The 17,892-nt window shown below is 49.6% G+C and overlaps 1 protein-coding gene across 1 annotated transcript in view; it reads right to left on the reverse strand.

Annotated features, from left to right (window-relative positions):
* Positions 1-1,701: 1,701 nt before the first annotated feature.
* Positions 1,702-17,892, reverse strand: part of LOC144106393 (uncharacterized) — a 50,591-nt gene continuing 34,400 nt past the window's right edge. The window contains exons 3-6 of the mRNA XM_077639191.1: positions 17,398-17,613; positions 14,908-15,087; positions 12,366-12,684; positions 1,702-3,487 (exon numbers count right to left, since the gene is read on the reverse strand). Of these exons, the coding sequence (XP_077495317.1) occupies positions 3,389-3,487; positions 12,366-12,684; positions 14,908-15,087; positions 17,398-17,613 (814 nt within the window). The 3' untranslated portion in view covers positions 1,702-3,388. The remainder of the gene's footprint in view (positions 3,488-12,365; positions 12,685-14,907; positions 15,088-17,397; positions 17,614-17,892) is intronic.

Raw genomic sequence — 17,892 nt, forward strand, 5'->3', positions numbered from 1 at the left:
TTGGGTTGCGGACAGAGCAGCGGGCGATGGAACGGAAAATAGTTGTCTGGCATTGAGAAAAAGAAAGAGATCAGCGCGATTAATGAGTAAACGCGAGTTGAGTAGCTGGAATTAAAAAGAAAAAAATCGACAGGGACAGAATAAATGATGAGCACAACAAATGCAGGGGCAGAGAAAAGCAACGGCGAAGGAAATAATGAAAAGTAGCAAATCAACAAGCTGTGAAATCGCTGACACCACCTATCCGACCTCATATAGTGCGTGAACTTGAGATCATCTCTTTGCAGAAGGTACCGGATCCTAATGTTTATTTTCTACAAAAGCTGCAATAGCATTGGTTTAGCCATATAGCCCTGCATTTTACCTTAGCATCTACAGCGCATGCCTTAAAATCGTAATTGATTAGTGAATTTAATTTAACATTCATTTAATTTTATCTTTTTATTTCAAGTGAATTCAATTATTGGCTGCAACCTGCCACGGTTGGCAGGAGAGAAAACAACACCTTTCTCCACGTTTAGGGCAAAGTTCGGGAGGAAAGAGGTAGAAAGGGTTGGGATGGTTAAACTGCTGAACCTAAGCAATAACAGTTTTTGCTATTAATGCGCTAAGCCGGTAAGCTCAGTCCTACAAGTTTTTTCGTCTAAAGACGGAAGTGACCTCACAGTGCCCTTTGGTGACGTTGCGAGCTTGAGACTGCGTACTAGGATGCTTAACTTGGCGCGCTGAGGCATAATGGCACCCATCACTCACTACGTTACATTGCGCTGCCCGATCACTCCGTGGCACGAGTTCCACGCCGCTGCTGACGTCTTACCTCAGAAGGCGTTCCAAGGTCATGTCGTCGATGTCCTGCCTTGGGGTCTTCTTCGCGCTTCTTCATTTTGGCTTAGGTTTCGCTTATGTTACCAGGCACAGCGGAGATATAAAGCACACCAAATGGCGAGTTCATTGCACGTGGTCTCAGTGCCGGACCGCTGCGACAGGATGCGTTGTAAAAAAAAAAAAACCGCAGACAAGGATGCTTCTGATGACACACATCGACGACGATGGGCAATGCACAGCGCGAGAGTGCCTTGCAGTTTAACACGAGGCGTGACCGACGGCGACGATAGCATATGTGCTCTCGTATACAGTGGAGAGCGAAGCTCATCTGTTCGCGTCGCCGCTGGTTCAAAACGCAATAGCGGCAATATTTGTTCTATTTCTCGAGGTTGGCCATGGTCACCCTCATTCAGACTCTCATTTATTTCTCGCCATTTCCCGCAGCACGTAGCTAACTTCAGAGGCTTCACCACACACCTGTATTTTCCAAGATAGGAGGCCAATAGTGCTTTCGCACTAAAAGGCCATCGCAAACTTGATGAGATTCAGCAGTTAGGGGCGGTGTCACTGAACAGTTTCGTTGCGACTGCACCACAATTCTTTGAAAAAGCTCCCTCACACAGATGTCGTCGTTAAAATAAATGCAGCCTCCGCATGGACTGAACCTGCAAAGATCTGGTGCAGCTTGGAGTCACGTGACTCCATACGTCACGTGACCTAGATCGCGTGATCCAGACCGGCGTGAATAAAATGGACCACGTGGCTCCCGGAGTAGTAGGGCTGTTCTTCGCCAGAGGTGGAAAGGGCAGGGGAAGAATGTGGGAGTTCTTCATAAGAGGCAACAACATAACTGTGAAAGAACAACGTACAGTACTTGAAAGGATGTAAGCTTTAATGTTCAACACATATATTAATAATATTATGTTAACGATACACAGCTCTTTCTCGATATTCATGGTGACACACTTTCCGGCACCCAATCCGCGTAAAAGGACGCGAAATTAAGGCACTGGGAAGTTCCGTTGCTCCCTGAACAATCTCGCGGAAAGGTGCCCGGACAATGACACAAGTCAGAGACCATCCGCACAGAGTCATCTGCTTCTATGACGTCAAGTGTTTTCGGGCACTCTTTGTAAAGTCGGACGACATCCTTGAGCAGTTGTTGTCTAACGCAAGCTTATCTCCAGCGGCCTGGCCAGCCCAATGAATACAAGGCATTCGGTGTAGCCTGAACACTCCGGAAGTGCTTAAGGCTTGTATGCACAAGGACTGTATGCAAAATGTGGCAGCTTCTGAAAGCAGCAAGTTAACTGAGAACTACTGATAACAGCGTTAAGAGCAGCCGTTTCGAATGATAACAATCAGGAATCTGCATATGAACCCTCTTCACACTCTAGATGGATGAGGTGTTCCAAGCCAAAGTATGAGTTTAACATTGTGTTGTGCTCTGTACATTGATTAAAAAAAAGGAGGTGGGGGCGGCTGGTGGGTGTCACTATAAAACACTTTCCCGGTTTTTCTCGGCAGCCAGCTGAACCCTTGCGAACTATATATTGCATGGACTCGGCAGAAAAGCTACTGCCTTCGGAAGCGACTGCATTCGTTAATGCCGGAAATGAAAGCTCTTCGCTCCTCGACTGTCTGCAAGTGACTTGGTGAATGAATTTTACGACACATTTGCCACGACCGTCACGTGACATCAACCAAATCTGCCTCTCGACAAATAACTCTCTTGCTATTGCTACTGGATTGCTCTATGATACGGGCCTATCGTACTCTCTCGATCAACAGCCAGCGAAGGGGAGAGAATCTGTTTCGTAATTGCTGGTATTAAATACAGTGCAATCACTCTTGTTAGCACAAATAAAAAGGATCTTATCGATGGGCAGTGTGACCTGTGGCAAAACGTACACCCTCGGAATTGTCGTGCATAATAAACTGGGGAGGGTATAACCACGGATTATTCCGCAGGGTTCCCTGCACAATGGGCAGTGATAACAAGAACTCTTGATGCATCCAGGGGAAGCACCGAATCCGGCATCTAACAAAGTTTCGGAACCAGTTTGAGCAGCAAAACGTGCACTGACGGAGCGCACCACACAACATAGCGTTGGCGACCTGGGCATGAGTGGCCATACTTTATGATAAGGGAATGTGAAACCTTGCGATGCCTTTTTTTTTTGTTCTCAAGCACAGCCAGTGGCATTGTCTGCGTTGTAGCATGCTATTTTATAGTGACGTCACAAGAAATGTCCTTTCCGCGCTCAGCAGGAAAGAGAGAATGCTGAGATGTCAAATTATCACATCGTGTACGCAAGCCGGGACTCTGTCCGCAGCATCAGGAAATACGCTGTATCCGAGAAAGTACGTCGTCAAAAAGAAAAAAAAAGGTACAGGAATATAAGGCGCGGTGCCAACCAGTCGTCGCTTTGAACTGTATACCACCACTTTGGTACGACACCGGAGGCACACTCGGTGAAGTCCGCTACACGATTAACCGGGTGTCCCTGAAATTCTTTCCTCTGTTGGCCTGCCTGCGTCGTCGTGTGCTGGAGGCTCGCGCTTAGGTGACCGTGACTCCGAGGATTATGCCCAGGATCACGCCTATCGTGACCACCGCCAAGATGATCCACAGCACAATGAGGTGACCCTTGCAGCAAACCTGCCGTAAAAAGGAAAACAGCAACACATAACGATCACTTTTTGGGGACAACTTTTAAAATTTATGCGTCACGATTCACTCTACTCTGGCCTGCGCGCAGTAAAATGTTCCGTACGACGGTTGCTGTAATTCTGCGCGTGTCAGATTGGACACGCGTAAAAAAAGATGAAATGAACAGTAGCTCAGGTTCATAAATTGAAGGAAGCCAATTTGATCAAGTTTTTGGTTCCTAATACACCGAATTGAAATGAACGGTGATGTGAAAATACCGGTATTAAAAAAATGACTCGTTGCGAAATGTTCTGCGATATGGAGAATGACAGTTTTTTTTTCTTTTGAATATCAGGTATTCTGTACTTTGTACCCTCTTCAGTGGATCGCAGCTCTAAGCACCAAATTCCGCATTGCTATCTGTGTCATTTCATAAATAACGTTTATTTAATTGCTGGCTTATTTTAATTTACAAATGCTCAGTCCTATTGTGTTCTGGGCTTTTGATATTGATGTTCTGTATTTTTCTTACTATCTGACTTCAATTTGATTTTATTTGTAAAAAAAATGGTTTGCGCGTTTTCTATTTATTATGCATTGCAGTTATGTCGCTTATGCAGCTTTAGCCGGGTTTTTTTTTTATTGCGGCATGCTGCATGTTCCCATGTAAAGTTCTCCGGGCCTAATCAAGCTACTTTGAATGTAGCTTTTATTGCTCGGGGATTTTTTTTTTGTCATAGGAATAATGTTTTCAATTTGTGAATACTGAAATCAAGTAGAGACTACACCTAAAACATATGGAAACCACACGCGGAATGTACAGAAAGAATAAGAGTTTTCATATGATTTGTATGCCATGTAGACTTGATATTCGCGTAATCTTATGTGCTCCGCTCATATGAAACGTGTCATTACGGCCAGCCCACTTTTATGTTCGTGTTTTTGCAAAGGCCGCGCTTACTTGGCTGCTGAGGTTCGCCCAGGGGTGAAATGCAAAAACCTCGCAGTTTTCCCCACCTCGCAAAGCGAAAGCGGGAGAAACTCACGCAGCGCACTTCTTCGACTATTACGGTACCTCTTTTGTGACTTTTGAAGCGAAAAGCTTCACTACGCTAGGTAAAGCAGTCTTAGGGTAGGCAGCACAACAACCTTGAACGACCTTCACACCAACCAAGGATAGCAATGTGTATGACCATATGTGCTACAGTTATGATGTCGAACCCTTGACCCCTGACCTTTGGGTGGACCTCTGACTTTAAGAACATCCAATGGGGTGATGTGAAGCCACGTGATGACATCCGATGGAGGTGTCGTAAGACCATGCGATACCACGTCATGACCACGTGGTCTTGTGGGTATATATATATATATATATATATAGAACGGCTGTCGCGAGCGTGTAGCGGAGAGCTGCCATTTACGAGCCCCAGACGCTTAACAAGCGTGCTTGCTTTTCGCTGAATACCAGGGTTAACAAGTTAAGCCACTGCCAATTTTTTTAAGAGCATTAGCTTTTACTAATGTTTGTCAAGGACGCGTCTCTCTGCAATGAAGGTCAAAAATTGACCAAAAAATAACCACATGACCACACTATATCACACAGCAACAGTGGGCGCGCAGCGCCACAATTGATACCTATGCTTTCGATCCGTTGTATACATGTGCCATTGTAGCGGCCATCGAACTGGGATCCCCCCGGGACAACCATTTTCATAAAATTTGAGGGCCACTCGTTTGACGCAGAACATTCGAATTAGTATAAAACGACTTGGCATGTTCCTGACGATAAAATTGCTCACTGAGATGAAACCCTAAATATGTGCGGGATTCGCAATGACGACCTTTCCGTCCGCAAACCGTGAATTCCAAGGACCTTCAGAGAGCCATTACGGCCGAACCGTTTGTCGCAGGGGATTCCGGGTAGTTCCGAACAATTCATCGTGCTGTGATGCGCACGTTTATAAATTTTATCTACTGATATAACGAGGAAGTATACCAGTTATATCAAAGATGGCTGTAAATCGCAATAGTAGTGCAAAATCCATGCCTTAGATGAGGCTGCTTGTGTCTTAGAAGGGATGTTTCCGGAAAGGAAACATCCGCGGCTGTTTGGATTTGGTCTTAACGTTTTCTCAGCACACCGATGTAAGCACTCGAAGTTCCCGTGGCTAACGCTCTAAAGCCGAACACTGAGGCAGTGTTGGCGGAGAAGTTTTTTTTTTCTAAGCGCGGGCAGACTGCCCTGCTTGTCTCCTGGAGTGCGCCGCCAGCTACATTTCTTTTAATCCGTTAGCATTGTAAGAAGGGCCCCGTCACACGTGACTAAGTGCCGTGACCTTGTCATGTCGTCACAACATGCCCATCGGATTCTGAGGAAACTGGGTGTCACAAGCGCCACCGGTGTCTGTGTTTGCAACCGCCACCTGCCGAGACAGTGGCACATCGCTTAATTGCTGCATCACTGCATCAGGAGTTGCATGAGGATTCCCAGCGATCTATGAATGTAAAGCAGAGAAGGAACAATTCCGCATATATAGGCATCATCTACAACATAATCAGCAGCAACAGAAAATGTTGACGCACCCAAACGTTCCACCGAGGACTGCCTAATAATAATAATAATAATAATAATAATAATAATAATAATAATAATAATTGGTTTTGGTGAAAGGAAATGGTGCACTATCTGTCTCACATATCGTTGGACACCTGAACCGCGCCGTAAGGGAAGGGATAAAGGAGGGAGTGAAAGAAGAAAGGAAGAGAGAGGTGCCGTAGTGGAGGGCTCCTGAATAATTTCAACCACCTGGGTATCTTTAACGTGCACTGACATCGCACAGCACACGGGCGCCTTAGCGTTTTGCCTCCATAAAAACGCAGCCGCCGCGATCGGGTTCGAACCCGGAAACTCCGGATCAGTAGCCGTGCGCCCTAACCACTGAGCCACCGCGGCGGGTAGGACTGCCTAAGAGTTTACGTTTAACAGACGACCTACAACAGCTTGCGCCATTAACGAGTCTTTGGAGGGCATCTGAATCTGATGACGTTTGGTTTGTTCCCACACTCCGGATCCCCACACACATAAGCTGGAAACATTCGGTTTAAATTACCGTCAGCAGCTTCCCCGGTTAACACACGGGGGAAAGCGGCCTCTGCATTCCCTCTCATCCTACCTTTTTCCCCATTTCATTTTCCCCGCTTCGCTACATTTCCCACCTTCACTGCCCCTTTTAGTTATAAGGTGTCAGCTGTAATAAACTAGCATATTATAGCGTAGGCAGCACAGTTTCCTTTACAGGAGCGAGAAATTTTACATAGGAAAGCGACGCTCAGCACCAGTTCAGATCAAGTAATGCTCTTGTTTGGACGAGTTGGTTCATCTTTGAACGGGTACGTGCTTGCGCGAAGAAGACGGTACACAACAAAGGAACACACGACATGTACAGAGCGCTCTGTAGATGTCGTGTGTGTTCCTTTGTTGTGTCCCGTCTTCTTCTTCGCCAACTATGTACGTACCCGTTGATTTCAGAGCGCAGCTCTCATGCGCCCGCTCGTGGGATGGGCCGAGTCGCCGTCGGTGTAACCGAGTGCGAGGGGAGCAAGGGGAGAAGAGAGCGAGGAGAGCGCGAGCGCGACCTGTTGTGCCGAGCGAACGAAAGTACCGCCGCTCGCTCATAGATGGCGACAGAGCGATGCGCCGCCGTCCATCACCATTACATCCCAACATAGACGGTACCTGCCCGCTCTGCGATGCTGAGCAGGCTGATACCTATCACATCGTATGGGCTTGTCCCTCCAGCCCCAATGCTACCCCAATCGCCAACATATCAAAGGAGGCGTGGGAAGCTGCTCTGCACCCGCCGCGGTGGCTCAGTGGTTAGGGCGCTCGGCTACTGATCCGGAGTTCCCGGGTTCGAACCCGACCGCGGCGGCTGCGTTTTTATGGAGGCAAAACGCTAAGGCGCCCGTGTGCTGTGCGATGTCAGTGCACGTTAAAGCTCCCCAGGTGGTCGAAATTATTCCGGAGTTCTCCACTACGGCACCTCTCCCTTTCTTCTTTTCCTCCCTCCCTTATCCCTTCCCTTACGGCGCGGTTCAGGTGTCCAACGATATATGAGACAGATACTGCGCCATTTCCTTTCCCCCAAACCAATTATTATTATTATTACCTGCTCTACTCAACTGCGCTGACCTTACGGCCCAACGTGGCCTGGCCAGCCGGGCTCGAGCTGCAGCTGCAGCTAGTGGTATGCCGGACTAGGCAGCCACCCCCGGCTCTTCTCAACTCACCTCCTTTTTTTAAATATAGTTTGTCTGACTGACTGGTCACCACTGCATGTGCGGAGGTAGGGTAGCTCGGGGAGGGCAGGTTTGTCTGCGGCGGCACGCGCACCCACGCGCTGCCTCCTCGCAGTCGCGCCACGCTCCGCTCCGTTGGCGGGCGGTGCTGTGAAACGATCTGCACATGATAGCTTGTCCGCCTCGGCCGCGCCACCCACTGCGTTGTTTTCCTAGTATTAACCGTCTGCATATGAGCCAGGCGCTGGTGCACCAGCAGGTTGAACGTATCTCCATTCTTTCCTCCGGCCACAAACCCTCCTTCTTGACAACTAAAGAGTAGGAGAGCAGTGTTACTTGAAGAAAGTGCGTCCATGGAAATTAAAAAGTGATTTGTAACTGCACATACATGCGCGCATTTCTCCAATTCTTTACCTCAGTATAGCGCAAAATCAAAACGCCTAGAGAGCAATGTTGAAATGTCGCATTAGGGAGTATCGTAATCGTCCTTAGATTTATTTTTGATGAAATCATTGAATAACTATATGGTATAGGCTTCCACGGCATACAGGTACCGTGGTACACAAATACATTCACCCTCCAGAAGCAACATCGACCCGCAACCAACCAACCTACGCCCTCCACAAGGTCTCCAGCGAATAGAAGCCCACGCAGCAGGGGAATGATAAAGCGGAGGCGAGATCGCAGTGAAAGAGTGAAAGGATCTTTTACGTGCGCTGACATCGCACAGCACACAGGCGCCTTAGCGTTTCGCCTCCATTGCAATTAACGCAGCCGCCGCGGTCGGGTTCGAACCCGGGCAATCCGGATCAGTAGCCGAGCGCTCACCACTGAGCCACCGCGGCGGGTCCACACCGCGACGGAAGATGTGTGCTTTGAGCCGGAGTACCCGGATTCGAACCTCACCACGGCGGCCGCGTTTCGATGGAGGCGAAACTCAAAATGCGCCAGTGTGCTGTGCGGCGGCAGTGGACGTTAAAGATCCCCAAGGGGTCGAAATTATTCCGCGGCCCTCCACTTCGGCGCGCGCCTCTGTTTCCTATTTCACTCTTCCCTCACGGCACGATTGAGGTGTCCACCGTGGCATGAGACAGTTACCGCGCCTTTCATTTAGATAAATAATCACGTGTGCTGTACCATGTGAGTTCATGTTACTTCTTTCTCACTTCTTCTTTCCCTCCCTCTTCATGCCTACCTTCACGGCGCCACAGGGCACCTCTTTCTTTCTTTCTTCTTTCACTCCCTTCCCTCACGGCGTGGTTGATGTGTCCACCGAGAAGTGAGACAGTTACTGCGCCATTCTCTTTTCCTCAAAACCGAGTTCTTTTTCAACCATGAATTTGGCTGCGACAGCACCACTTTCCTTTCTTAACAGCGTTCTCCTCCGACGCCTCATGCACCGAAGTGGGTGTAAACAGAGGCCACAGCTCTCTTAGTCGAAGCCTTCAGTGAGAAGACCACACCGGTAGTGCTTGATTATATTTTTCTATTCCTCTGCGTGTTACGTTGAGCTAAAAAATGTATGGTCGTCTTCGATCAAAACCTTATTTCGCGGCTTTATTACTGTGCCCCGCCGCGGTGGCGCAGTGGTTAGGGCGCTCGACTACTGGTCCCGAGTTCCCGGGTTCGAACCCGACCGCGGCGGCTGCGTTTTTATGGAGGAAAAACGCTAAGGCGCCCGTGTGCTGTGCGATGTCAGTGCACGTTAAAGATCCCCAGGTGGTCGAAATTATTCCGGAGCCCTCCACTGCGGCACCTCTCTCCTCCTTTCTTCTTTCACTCCCTCCTTTGCCCTTCCCTTACGGCGCGGTTCAGGTGTCCAACGATATATGAGACAGATACTGCGCCATTTCCTTTCCCCCCAAAACCAATTATTATTATTATTGCTGTCGACGCTAAGCGGAAAAGAACCTATAAAGTGTGTAAAACACGAACCCTATACACTAACGCGTGTTCTGGAGAATGCCGTGGAGTTGCCAGAAAGGATTCGCTGCTAGTTATTGTATGAACTCTCGACGTTCTGTAGTTGGTGCATCTCTGTACGGAAGCCACATTATTGCATTTATTTGTTCTCTTGAGGGTTGGTTGAATGGATGGATGGAAACAACTTTTATTAGAAGGAAAGTGAAAGAAAAAGTCTTCCAGGGTGGTCTCCTACTGGTCCAGGAGTCCGCAGACTTGTGCCTCACATAAGGCCCGATCCACCAGCCATTTCTGGCCGGCGGGCTGAGCGGTCCGTAATGCAGCCCCCCAGGCAGAATGAGTGGGATTGGGGATGGGGGGTACTGCCCGTGGAGTAGGACAGTCCCAAAGATAGTGCAAAGTGTGCATCTGGGCACACCACAGGTGTTACAATGAGGACGATAGTCCCTGGTTTGTTTTTCGCCTAATAAACATCTTTTTAAATCTCTGTACTGTATCTTTTGTGTGTTGGGCAACTGATGTCGCCATACTGTATCTCTTTTGTGTGTGTCGGGCGACATTAGGCGCCGTACTCTCTTTTTTTTCTCCAACCGAAGGACGGTTGTCCCTTTTCGGATCAATGCCTAACAAACTTCTCGTCAATCTCTATCAGGACGTCAACGACTGAACTGCGGACATTCTCTACAGTTCGTGCCAATACATCACTCTCACACAAACCTCCACACGTCACTATACCCTCGACTCTTCCGAAATCAGAATACCGGCCAGCGACCCAACCTACCTCTCCATCCCTCGACCCCTTCATCAGGAGCTGCTCGTCAAGCCGCCCCCAAGAAAAATGCACCTATCCCCATGAGCAGCGCCGCAGAGCCCATTCAGACACTCTATCGATATTAGGGCTCCGATCCCGACCGCGGCGGCAGCGTTTCGATGGAGACGAAACGCAAAGACAAAAAGATTCCAGGTGGTCGAAATTATTCCGGAGCCCTCTACTACTGCGCCTCTTTCTTCCTTTCTTCTTTCACTCCCTCCTTGATCCCTTCCCGTCACTCCCTCCTCTATCCCTTCCCTTATGGCGCGGTTCAGGTGTCCACCGAGATATGTGAGACAGATACTGCGCCATTTCCTTTCCTTAAAAACCAATTTTCAATTTCCTTATGGGTGGACATAATAATACTAATAATAATAATAATAATAATAATAATAATAATAATAATAATAATAATTGGTTTTTGGGGAAAGGAAATGGCGCAGTATCTGTCTCATAGATCGTTGGACACCTGAACCGCACCGTATGGGAAGGGATAAAGGAGGGAGTGAAAGAAGAAAGGAAGAAAGAGGTGCCGTAGTGGAGGGCTCCGGAATAATTTCGACCACCTGGGGATCTTTAACGTGCACTGACATCGCACAGCACATGGGCGCCTTAGCGTTTTTCCTCCATAAAAACGCAGCCGCCGCGGTCGGGTTCGAACCCGGAAACTCCGGATCAGCAGCCGAGCGCTCTAACCACGAAGCCACCGCGGCGCGACAGCCCGCACGGAAGCGTGATACATTTTATCAGACTCTAAAACTGCGATTCTAAATTTTGCGCGAGGCCGAGTTCATGTTCCTGCTTTTGGCATACCATGCTTGCCGGTTGCATCCTCACTCCGCCAAGTGCAGCTGATATGGGTGCCTGCGCACTTCGGAGTTCCCGGAAACGAGGCCGCCAAGCTTTTAGCCCGAGGTTCCTTACACCGCCTCTGATCAGGGATTCACGAAGGCGCGCATGCACTCATTCAGTGAGCTGACGCAGGCCTATAGAGCCTCGTGCCAGGTCTATCCCCCACCATGACGCTCCCTGTACAACAAACACGCAAGAATGTGGCGTAGAATACTGACACACACTCTCCCCTCAAAAGCTACCCTCTCCCACTATCATCCTTCCTTCCCCACTCCTGCCTGCATCCTGTGCCTTGAACCCTTTGCTTCTTCCGTCCACATTCTCTCCCTCTGCCCGGCGGACCTCCCCCCCTCCTTCCCACCGCGGGGCCTACAGTTCCTCAAGACCTGGGAGGACTGGGAGGCCCTGCTGCGCTAGGAGTACTTGGCCAAGCACACCATCGCCACCGGCCGTGCCGCTAGTGTTGTGAACCTTAGGAATATAAGCACTTGCGCGCAGTGGGGTCGTATTAATCATTTCGTGTCGTATTAAACGACCCTCAAGGCGTCACAGTAAAGCCTTTCCAAATTCTGTGGCAGCCTCAAGATGCGTCGCCGCATTCCGGATAGTGGCACCGGTCTCCGCTCCCGGGCTGGAGTGAACAGGTCAGCACCACGATACCTCAGTCCATGATAAAGCCTAGCTGCCTCTTCGCGATGTCCAAACGCGTTCTAAATATTTGAAGGTTTATAGAGAGTCCTGGTGCACCATCATTAAGGGAAAGTATAAGATGGACATCAGCATGCAAAACGAAGTATTCTGAGGACATATGGGCGCATTAGAAAGGAAGCCCCATGGACTCTTGTGTATTATAACTACGCCATCTTTACTTCCTCCATGCTCTACGATATCATAGTTGTCTGTACTCTATCGATACACCGGGCATCAGGGAAATGCGATGGGGTCGCCCTATGCAGCCACCACGGAGCCTGCCGCGCGCAGTGCGGCACCTGGACCACGCACCTGGTCCACGGAGTAGTAGTCCTGCTCCATCTTGGGCCCCTGCAGGACGGGTGTCTTGGAGCGGTACGGGTCCCTGGTGGGCAGCGGCTCGGCCGGGTACACGTAGGGCCGCGGCCGCATCATGGGCGGCATGAGGTGCGGAGGCGGCAGAAACGGCGGTGGACCCATGGGCAGCGGTGGGGGCGGGGGCCCGGGTGCCAGCATGGCTGGGGGAGGTGGAGGGGGTCCGTTTAGCACGCTCATGGAGCCGTGCACCGATTTGCGCTCCAGCGCCGTCAGCGGGTAGAAGCCGGGCCTCACGTCGAACATGGAGCCGAACCTGCAGTGCCACGGCCAGGAGCGAAAGTTAGACTGTCGTATCCCTCGTTGGACGAACTTGCGGCAGACATTAATTTAACGGCCACAGACGTGTGGTCACTTACATGTACACATTGTAGTGTATTATCGAACGGACATGTTGATAATAGTTTGTACTACTAAGTTATGCTGTTAATAGCCTTATAGTACCGCATACCCTGCTTCTTGAGTGCCCGAACTTTCCAATCAAGCTGGACCACGTAGCCACAGGTGGCGCACCCTCCAATGCATCCACCGGTGCTCAAAATCCGGTGCACAAAATTGTGCAGCGGAACAATGCTTTGATGCATTCTTTAAAGCTATACCTGGCTGGAAGCAGCTTCAAAACTCACACCGCCCGTCGTTCCTAATGGGAACGTCAGTAGACTTCGTTCATACTGCTGCTAATACGTCCGAAATATGGTACACACTGCCCGAATATTTAAGTCGGTTGAAACAGGAAAAGAAGGCAAGCAGACGACATGCCGAATTTGATCCTGAACCTTGAGTATTGCTCATTCACGTGGCTCTGTATTCGGTCTTGCTTTTCGCATCCACAGTACTCAACACGCAGCAATAACTGGGGCGAGCTACAGCTGAGCATGATAGACATTGAAATGAGGTTGAACGCCGTTTAGGTTGGACCGGTTCGTCGCACCTACTTGAATTAGCGTCAAGGTTATAAGGTAATTAATTGCAAAATCACCGACGAAATAAATGAAACACACTGGAAAGGGAATAATGGCACATGCTGAAGAATTAGTCTCATGGGTCCTTTTATGTTCAGTGGTGAAGAAAGAGGTCAGATGGAATGCTTTACTGCTCAGTACATTCTTAGCAACAGTGAAGATGTGCCACTCGGCCATGAGTGGCAACACTTAGCGATCTCTATGCGAAAAGCTAGCCCCACACCATGAATAAACTGAACGGAAAGGTAGAATAATGCTGTGTCACGAAAATGTAGCGTTAGGGACAGTGAAACGTGGCTGTTGAGTCGACCGCATTGGAAAGAAAGCACATTAAAGCTCAAGACTGCAACGTGTAGCTGTAGTTGACTTGTGGTGCACCGGTGAACGGGCACTTAACGCTTGAAATGGGACGGTTCGGCTGTTTCCCCAGAAATCGACTCTGCAGTCTGTCTTTTGCTCTCGTACCCACTGTGAGGAAGGCCAGGAACGTCACTGAGACGATCCGTGGGCAGTCAGGACTACCTGTGATTATCGCGCTTTGACAGACAATTGCCAGCCATTCAATGCAGAATGCTCAGGTGGCTTCGTCTCCAGCAGTGCCACCCTCCACCTTGGGATTCAAAAACCACTGTCTTTAATATAAGAGCTTTCGCTGCTGCAATGTGTTGCAGCTATGAGGACTAAAGGCTTTAGTAAAAATCATAGTGACAAAATGAAGGCCTATGCGAGCTAGTGAAGCTCCGGGAGGAACGAGCCTCAAGCACAACAGTGACGCGACGCAGTGTCCTGCGCTTTTTCTAGTACACTTCTTTTCAAGAAAGAGGTCAATTGTTGAACGGAAAGCTGCAAGGGAAACATGTCTCAGGCCACCATTCCTTGTACGGTTCTGTTCTTTAGAATGGACTACTTTGGCTTCACACTTGAGCAACATCTTCGTTACAGCGGCACTGGTGCGAAAAGGCTTATTGAGGAACCCTGAATACGGCGGCGCCGCCTATATACATATGAAGTTAGCATAGCTGGAGCAGTGGCTTTTAAAAAATTTGAAGCCTATATTGCGTGACATGAATGGTAGGCAAGCCGTGTGATGATTGCTGGTTGTGGGCACGTGACAATCTGGACACAAGTGACCGCTTCCCGGGTCAAATGGCGTAAAGTAGCTCCAGTTTAATGGCTTGGCTACCGTTCCTGTCACTCCCGGAATTGGCCAAGGAATTGTGCAAAAGCAATGCGTTTTGGGAAACATGGCGGAAGCCAACAGCCAGCAGTTCTTGGAAAGTGAAGTAAACAAGCAAGGCCGAGGCGTGAGTTCTTTGTCAGTCGTAGTCTGTGTGTTCGTAGAACTTGGAACTCGCGCAACCATCAACGCGTAGAAAGAGCATGCAGAATAGAGGCGCGCTATTCTTCCCCGTTGTTACTAGGCGTTATCTGTTTTTTTTTGCTAGCCACACGTTCCACATAGTTACGCGTCCCACACCAAGTGCGCGGTTACTTCGGCGCCTTTGCTCTCAACTTGCCTCCTCATGGATGCGTGCGCCGACATGGGTGGCGGTGGCGGCATGCCCTGCTGCGGCGTGCCAGGAGGAGGTGGGTGCCCGTGGCCCGGAGGGTAGAAGGCGGCTGGGCCGTGGCCGTGGACGGGACAGGGCTCGCCGTCCCACGTGGCCAGGGCCAGGGCCGGAACACTGCGTGTTGACCTGCGTACACAAGCAAAAGTATTTCCATTTAATCCCTTCTTTCCGCTCTCACGGGAAAGGATTGCAAAAGCAATGCTTCCAACCTTCTGTGAGAACATCCACGTAACACGGCAAATATTACCATCTAACCAAGACAACGCACATCGAACATCAGTCGCACTCATGGCCCGCAGTTAGCAACGCGGATGAACCTTGCTTGCGTACAGCGAGCCTCGCAGACATAGAGCGCGACATGAAAGCAGAACGGTTTGTTTTACTGAAATAAAACGGGGGCAATCCTCATCGCAGGTAGCTAGCGCTATTGGGCGGTGGCTGTGGCCTGTCGCTGCTCACACTATCGAAGACCGCAGATACAATAATAATAATAATAATTGGTTTTTGGGGAAAGGAAATGGCGCAGTATCTGTCTCATATATCTTTGGACACCTGAACCGCGCCGTAAGGGAAGGGTAAAGGAGGGAGTGAAAGAGGAAAGGAAGAGAGAGGTGCCGTAGTGGAGGGCTCCGGAATAATTTCGACCACCTGGGGATCTTTAACGTGCACTGACATCGCACAGCACACGGGCGCCTTAGCGTTTTTCCTCCATAAAAACGCAGCCGCCGCGGTCGGGTTCGAACCCGGGAACTCCGGATCAGTAGTCGAGCGCCCTAACCACTGAGCCACCGCGGCGGGGACCGCAGATACAACGTCCCCGGTTTTGAGAGCAGCTATAAGTGCAGCTTTGCTAGCGAACCGAATGTAAATAGTTAAGCTAAAAACCGAATCGAATACAAATTTAATATTGTTCGATTGTTCAACAAGCAGTCCTGCCCTCTGATGACGGCAGCGATAGCGCCCCATTTCAATACATGAGACGGGCGAGAACTACGTACGAGCCATGGCCTCCAAGATCGGGCATCAGGGCTGGGTTTTTTGAACCTGTCTGGGTCCTGCCGCGTCGTACAATCTCTGAGGGCACGTATGTGAATTGTGAACTTCGCCACGTGAATGGAAGGTCGCGGCGCTGAATCTTGCATGCCTCGCATATTGATCGCAGTAGCATATGGTATGCGGAACGTGTAGTTCCTGTTTTTTAATATCGTGAAAAAAAAATACGGCGGGCCTTATTCGAGCTTCGTGCCAGTTATTCGAGAACTATTCCAAAAACTGGAAATATATTCCATTCCTTTCGAATAATTTCGAAAGTGCATTATTTGATTCATGCGACGCATTAAACAAAAGGATATTCGATTCAATATTTGAAATTTTCGAGTCTTCGCACCCCCTAGTAGTTATCAATGGATCTAAGTGCGCTTCGGTACTAAACGCTTAACCCGCCGCGGTGGCTCCGTGGTTAGGGCACTCGACTACTGATCCGGAGTTCCCGGGTTCGAACCCGACCGCGGCGGCTGCGTTTTTATGGAGGAAAAACGCTAAGGCGCCCGTGTGCTGTGCGATGTCAGTGCACGTTAAATATCTCCAGGTGGTCGATATTATTCCGGAGCCCTCCACTACGGCACCTCTTCTTCCTTTCTTCTTTCACTCCCTCCTTTATCCCTTCCCTTACGGCGCGGTTCAGGTGTCCAACGATATATTAGACAGATACTGCGCCATTTCCTTTCCCCCAAAACCAATTATTATTATTATTATTATTATTATTATTATTATTATTATTATTATTATTATTATTACTAAACGCTTCTACTGCTTCCACTTCACTTCTGCTCCACTTAGTGGCCGACTTGTGCGCTTATACTTGCACAAAACTTGCTTACACTCTTGCCTGTCCGTTCCTCTATAATGCCTTTTGTACTTTATGTTATGCCATGTGCACTACTGCACGAAGAGGGAAACAAAGCTGCTTCTACTTTCCCTCAAGGCAGGTCGTTAGACAGGCATTTACTGACAACGGCAACAAGCTTGTGCTAATAATAATAATTGGTTTTTGCGGAAAGGAAATGACGCAGTATCTGTCTCATATATCGGCGGACACCTGAACCGCGCCGTAAGGGAAGGGATAAAGGAGGGAGTGAAAGAAGAAAGGAAGAAAGAGGTGCCGTAGTGGAGGGCTCCGGAATAATTTCGACCACCTGGGGATCTTTAACGGGCACTGACATCGCACAGCAGACGGGCGCCTTAGCGTTTTTCCTCCATAAAAACGCAACCGCCGCGGTCGGGTTCGAACCCGGGAACTCCGGATCAGTAGCAGAGCGCCCTAACCACTGAGCCACCGCGGCGACAAGCTTGTGCTGCTGGCTCGCGTTTAGTGACACAGATTTCTCAACTGGACACGCCTGGAAATGTCCGCTAGCTGGCAAGGGGTGGACATGCCTTAGAGTCCCGCGGAAGTCGTGTGCCCCGGCCGCAGCCCAGTGCTTGTTGCCGTGGCCTCCGCCCGGTCTCCGCACCAGCGAGCGGGCCATCTCCTCCCGGTCGTCCGATGAACTGCTGGTCTCCTCCGACGGCGACGACGGACGCCGCGGGGCCTGGTGCTGGTGGTGCTGGTGCGCCTGCTGGTGGTGGCTGTGCTGCGGCTGCTGGTGCCGGCTGAACGGAAAAGCGAACAGCAGGGCACAGATTTGAGAAGAATGTGGGGCTTGGCGAAATAGCTACGACACCGCTTAAACTAGAGCAAAAGAAAACAAACAGACAGCGAGAAGAAACAGACGGGGTACAGTGATGGATATTCACACAGATATTCATTCACCGATGCAATACACTATGAAGAATGAACTCTCGGGACAGTCCTTGCACAGATATACATAATAAAAAAAAGAAGAGGAGTGACGGATGTCTAGCATCTAGAAAGATGGGCACACACCACAA

Source organism: Amblyomma americanum, chromosome 10 (genome assembly GCF_052857255.1).
Source record: "Amblyomma americanum isolate KBUSLIRL-KWMA chromosome 10, ASM5285725v1, whole genome shotgun sequence".
Taxonomy (NCBI): Eukaryota; Metazoa; Arthropoda; class Arachnida; order Ixodida; family Ixodidae; genus Amblyomma; species Amblyomma americanum.